Source organism: Athene cunicularia (genome assembly GCF_003259725.1).
Source record: "Athene cunicularia isolate RWA chromosome 22 unlocalized genomic scaffold, athCun1 chr22_part1, whole genome shotgun sequence".
Classification (NCBI taxonomy): domain Eukaryota; kingdom Metazoa; phylum Chordata; class Aves; order Strigiformes; family Strigidae; genus Athene; species Athene cunicularia.
The window spans coordinates 4,752,362-4,758,200 of NW_020799128.1; the positions used below are offsets into that span (position 1 = coordinate 4,752,362).

The 5,839-nt window shown below is 54.3% G+C and overlaps 1 protein-coding gene across 1 annotated transcript in view; it reads left to right on the top strand.

The window, feature by feature from the left end:
• The first annotated feature begins 48 nt into the window (after positions 1 to 48).
• The window catches only part of GINS4 (GINS complex subunit 4), a 7,107-nt gene continuing 1,316 nt past the window's right edge, over positions 49 to 5,839 (top strand). The window contains exons 1-6 of the mRNA XM_026863035.1: positions 49 to 222; positions 491 to 604; positions 1,049 to 1,146; positions 1,458 to 1,546; positions 1,921 to 2,011; positions 2,122 to 2,228. Of these exons, the coding sequence (XP_026718836.1) occupies positions 49 to 222; positions 491 to 604; positions 1,049 to 1,146; positions 1,458 to 1,546; positions 1,921 to 2,011; positions 2,122 to 2,218 (663 nt within the window). The 3' untranslated portion in view covers positions 2,219 to 2,228. The remainder of the gene's footprint in view (positions 223 to 490; positions 605 to 1,048; positions 1,147 to 1,457; positions 1,547 to 1,920; positions 2,012 to 2,121; positions 2,229 to 5,839) is intronic.

Consider the following 5,839-nt stretch of genomic DNA (forward strand, 5'->3'; position numbering starts at 1 on the left):
GTGCTGGGGAGCGGGCTGCGGGCCGGGCCCCCGGGGAGGTCGGCGGGGATGCGGGGCGGAGGAGGGGGCAGGGAGGAGTTTGGCCTCTCTGTGAGGCGCGTTCCTCGCTCCCACTTACAGCGTGCGTTCTTCCAGGCTTGGCTGAATGAGAAGTTTGCTCCAGAGCTGCTGGAGAGCAAACCCGAGATCATTGAGTGTGTTGTGGAGCAGCTGGACCACATGGTAGGTGCTGCTGGCCTAGGGTGGCGGTACGGGCAGGCCCTGATCGTCTGGCCTGACACGTACCTGCTTCGGGCCCTCTGTCCCCGAGATAAGGCTGCTCTGAGCATGTCCTGAAGCAGGGGCTGGGAGATACAAGGAAATAGCATGCTTTGTGTCACTAAAAGCAGCTGTAGCCAGTTATTGTGGAACCTGTGTACAAAATCCATTTTCCTCTCTGGCTCTTGTTTGACATCTCAACCATTTAATTTCTCCTTGCTTTTCCTTGCAGGAGGCAAACCTGAAACGGGCAAAGCGAGGGGACTTGAAGGTCAGCATTCACCGCATGGAGATAGAAAGGATCCGTTACGTGCTCAGCAGCTACCTGCGATGTAGGCTTGTGAAGGTAATACTTGCTGTGCTGCCTAGAGGATGAAAAAGGGTGACTTCAGGAGTGATTTTTACCCCTGTAAGGCTTCCTGCTTCAGCAAGGTACTTAAAGAGCACTCTGTCTCTGTGTCCTCCGAAATGCAACCCAAAGAAATTAATTCTTTGCGTATGGGGATCACAGCATTGCTGTGAGTGCTTTCGTACCTCATCAAACCCCAGGGTGGCACAACTGAACACTCATATGTTCTGCCTGGGTCCTGCCATGTAGGCATCTGGTCGTGCAGCCTGTGGACCCTAGCTGACCATCCTGCTGTCACTCCAGGAGCAGGTGTTCAGGCAGGCCTGTGGCTGCTGTGTGCACCTTCACAGCAGCAGACTGCTGCTTGCAGGGGAAGCGGGACTGTGGGCACTGAACTGGGAGAGGTCTGCTTCAGTCTCTGGGATTTTGTTCCAATGTCAGATAGAGAAGTTTTTCCCCCATGTCCTGGAGAAGGAGAAATCTCGAGCCGAAGGGGAGCCTTCCATTCTATCGCCAGAGGAGTTTGCTTTTGCTAAAGAGTGAGTATGTTTTGGATGCATCTCCCTCCCTTCTTATAGGTTATAGAACTCGCCTGTATGTTATGCTGAACAGTTCTCGAGACTGTTACCCTTAGACAAGTTTGCAGTAAGAATCACGGGTCTGACCAGGAAGTTTCTTTGTGGACAAGGAAAGACCTGAAATAAAATAACACTGGTAACTCTGAGCTGTTAGGTTTGTCTCTGGCCATGCCTGTGGGACCAGGAGATGCCACTTGCTGGTGTTTGAGTCAGTACTCTCCCTGCAAATATGTATGTGATTAAACCAGTAAATGCTTAATGATTTGTTCCAGGTACATGGCAAACACAGAGATTTATCTGAAAAACGTGGCCCTAAAACACATGCCGCCCAACCTGCAGAAAGTGTCTCTCCTAAAATCAGGTGAGTACATCCAGACTCCAGAGTGACCTGAAACTTATAGCTGCAGGGGTGTGGGGAAGGCTCTGGGAAGCATGAAATGTTAAGGGCTAGTCCTCCAGCAGGCGCTCAGCAGAAGCAAAGGTGACACGATGGCAGTGCCACAATGCTTCCTTGCTGTGGTAGGTGGCTTGGTGCTGCTATCAGAGGGCTGTGCTGACCCCTGCCATCGAATCTTGACTTGTGTTGAGGCAGCCCACACTGCGTCTGATTAGAAGTGTCTGGCACTCCCTTTACTGGCCATGGTTTTGCTGTCCCTCATACTCTCTGTTCGCTTGCTGTCCTGCAGAGGAGCAGAGGCGAGTGCTGAGGTTGTGCTCTGAATCTGTTCTCTGCAGTTCCGAGGCCCAACCTGGACTCCTTTGTGTTCTTGAGGGTGTTGGAGCGGCAGGAGAACATCCTGGTCGAGCCAGAGACGGATGAGCAGAGGTAGGCAGGTGCTTCCCCATGCAGCACACATAAATAATGTAGTTTCACAAAAGCTTTGTGGCTCACAGCGAAACGGGAGGGGCAGCTGAACTTGGCTCTGTCCCTGGCAGAGAGTACACCATCGACCTGGAGGAGGGCTCGCAGCACCTGATCCGCTACAAGACCATCGCCCCGCTGGTGGCCTCTGGAGCGGTGCAGCTTATCTGAGGGGCGAGCGGTAAGTGCTGGGCAGGGCCGGGGCGGTGCGGTGGAGCTCCCCTCTGGAGGTGGCATGGCTGGGCAGGGCAGCAGCAGGGCTACCTGTGGGGAAAAGCAAGCGAATAAACTGGCAGGACCTTTCCCTCTACTGATGCAGAGGCGCTCGTTACCCCCCCCCCCCGTGCCTGGAATACAGCCAGGCTCCTTTTGCTGTGCTCCCAAGTGAAGGCAGGCTGTGGCACAGCACTCCCTCCAGCGAGGTGTTGCAGCAGCCCTGCCACAGCCCCTTGGAGTACCAAGGGAGGGACAAGTGTAGCTGCTGCCTCTGCAGACCCTGGGCTGCTTTGACAGCAGATGTGGACAGAGTGTGTCTGCTCTCAAAGGCCAACACAGCCTTTGAAAATAGCAGGGTGCTCTTTTTAATCCTGCAGCTGTTCCAGTTTTGCATTGTTCTTTAAATTAGGCTACTGGGTGAAAAGCGACCGAATGGTGTGGCATCCAGCTTTGTAAACACCTTCCCCCATCAGCTTTGGTCTCCTCATGGGGTCTGAATGCTGGATGTTGTGCAAGTGGCCAGTTGCTCTGAGGTGAACTGGGAGGGGGGGGATCCTTCTGCACCATCTTTGCCATATGATCCACTGAGCAAAAAACCCCACCACACATAAAGATACTTGCTGGCAGAGCAAATCCTGGTTCTTGCAGAAGGAGCAGGAAGGATTAGGATCACATTAAGGATGGAGGCTGCAGCTCAGAGCAAAGGGAATGTCCTGGGCGAGCAGGGGAGAGCCATAGGGTCCTTGGTGGGGTGCTTGGCACCAGCTCGTTACCTGCAGTGGGAAGGGAGGGTGAAGAGTTTACCAAGTTTGTTCCTTTGTCTTTTTGACAGTATCAACTGGGATATGGCGAGGAGCTTAGGAATTCACAGTTCCTACTTGCCTCTTGTTCCTTCCTTGAAGCACTGTTATATGGGCCAAACAGCAAGCCTGTCCTTCCCGGGAAGCTCTGCCTTTGGAGCGGCAGGCTGCAGGGACTTTGTGCGGCCTGTGTGTTCATACAGCCTCTTCTAATTATGGCCAGAGCAGAGTATACTGCTTTTTCTTGGTGTTTGGCAATAATGGTGCTATCCTTGTAAAATACCCACCCTTGCCATAAGGTGTTTGAGACTTGCTTGCAGAGTAGGCCTGGATTTAGAATTGTTCCCTGGACCCTGTGCTGATGATTGTGTTGCTTGCCCTGGGCCAGTGAGTGAATGCCTCCATGAGTCACGGGCAGCTGAGTTTTCTCTGGTCAGATTGTGAATGGTGCAGTTGCCATCAGAGCTTTGGCTATGTCTGACAGTGTTTGCAGGTTTGTCACAAACCTCAACCAGAGCCACTGGCTCACACTCGGGGTGTGTGCCAGAGCTGTGGGGGCTTTATACTGTCCATGTAGAACTTGTATTTCCCTCTGCAATTCTGCTACATGCACAGGCCTGGCGTAAAGCCAGCACCAGAGTGGACCTGCACAGAAGGTTTCAGTGCTGCTATTTCACTTGAAGTCCTGCACGTAAATCAATGCCAGTGGGACAGGTGAGAGGCCTTGCTGCTTTCCCAGCCTGCTGCTTTGGACTAGCTGACGTCAGGGAGGCTGCACCACTCTCACCGTTAATCCTCAAGGTCAAGGCTGCCTTGGTCAGTGCACTCCAGAGCAGGTAGGGCCTATGTACAGGATGGTCTACAGGATCAGCACCTGAGCACAGTTGAAGAGCTCTGAGGGATTTTGTAAGCTTGTAGGTTCATGTCATTTAGAAAGAGATGGAGCATGAGGCTGGCAAAGCTTTGAACCCTCTCGCTGCGGGATGGCAACAGGAGTCCTGGTTCTGCCTCACCTTCTAGGCTTTGTGTGTTAACTCGTGTGCTTCCTACCCGGCCAGCACTCTGTATTTGATTTCTGCAGCAGAGCATCCAGCTCCCTGTGGAGGGAGACTTGGATCAATAGAACAGATGCAAAGGGCATTTTGTGGAAAGCTTCAGTCTGTAGCTGCTGGGATGCCTTATCTAAGACCAATGGTGGCCAGTTTCACTAAAACAGAATGACTGTAATCATGGGCCAAGAAGAAAGCAGCTTTCTGCTCTCCGTGATCTGCAGACCCTCCCTCCACAGTGAGGGGTTCTGGTACAGTTTCTGATTGGGACTCTGAGGGTAGAAACTGTCAAAATCCCTTCTGGAAGAGCTGCTGGGGCAAGGGGGGACAGGCAGTTCTTGGTGCCCCTTGCAGTTGGAGAAGCCAGGGTATCCTGCGCTTCCTCAGCTCGGTGCTTGTCTGGTTGTGGGCAGATGGTGCCTCGTGCTCTTCAGGGTAGGGTTTCCCTGCATGGTGGTCTGTGAGGAACAGCTGCTGCTCCTCTGACACTCCCCTTCCTCTGCCAGGCAGGGGTGACACTGCATCTTGTAGCGTGAGTGGCTTTGCATGTGTGGTTTATAGTCTTCCTAATGAATCCCTTTAGGTAAAGAAGATTCTGTAAGTACAGTCTAAGAGGAGGCTGGGTTTAATCCTTAGGAATCAGTAGCAGATACCTCTGCACAGCCCCCCAGGAAGGGCTGTGGATTGTGCCCTGCCCGAGCAGCTTCTCAGAGGTGACTGGAGCTCCCAGCCAAAGTCGTCGTTAATCCGCTGCTGCAGCAGCTTGCTGGGGAAGAGCTGCTTGGAGAATGTCTCACCAGCGCGTCTAGAAGACTTTCACCTTGGCCCTGTTAAGTTTGACTGGGCAATTGTCCACGCAGCCGGTACTTACCTCACCGTGGGGGCAGGACCGGCCGGAGCCGACCCTGGCTCTGGGGCGTCTGGCTCCTGCCCGCCACGAGGTCCCTGTCCTGCTGCACCCTGGGCAGGAGCGTTTGGCCTGCAGGGACACGGGTGCCACACACTTGTCCAGGGGACAGTGCTGCTTTTTCTAATGGTTTTGCCAGCTGCAGATTTTTGCCAGCTGAGCTCTGGGTTCAAGCTCCCGTCTCCTGCAAGAGGCATCCTGCCTTGCACTGGCACTTGGATGTGGTGTAAATGCCAGTAGGTGTGTGGTGAGCTGGCAGAAACCCGTGCTGTCAGCAGGAAGGGTCAGTGCTGCTTAGTGCCAGTGTCTGGGCAGCTCTGGGACATTAGCGGGTGGGGCAGAATTGATCCAGGTGACCCGATTCTGTCGAGGAGTCACGCGTGAGCTGAACAGCGCAGGTGGTGCCGGACAGAGGTGTCGGGGACACCCTTGTGTCTGCTGCCTGCCCAGGGGTCGGTGAATCCAGGGCAGGGAACTGGCGTAACCGAGTTGGATTCACTTTGGTAGAGGATGAGCTGAGTCTGGGGTTTTCTTTGTGCTTGGACACCCTGGAAGGAGCATCTTTCGGGCAAGCATGTGAGCAGGGGTGTGTAAAAACTCTTCAGACCTCCCACCGCTAAGGGCAACGTGAGGAACACGCTTATCTTCTAACAGAAGGCGGGGTTTTGGGAGGTTTTTCCGTGCTGCCCTGCCCGTTAGCCCACGTCCGAGCTGAGCGCAGCGCGGGGTCCTGGGCCCTTGCCTTCTCCCCGCGAGCAGAGTTCCCTCCGGGCAGAGGGAGGGTCTCCGGTACCGCCTCGGTCCCTGCCCCTTCCCCCGG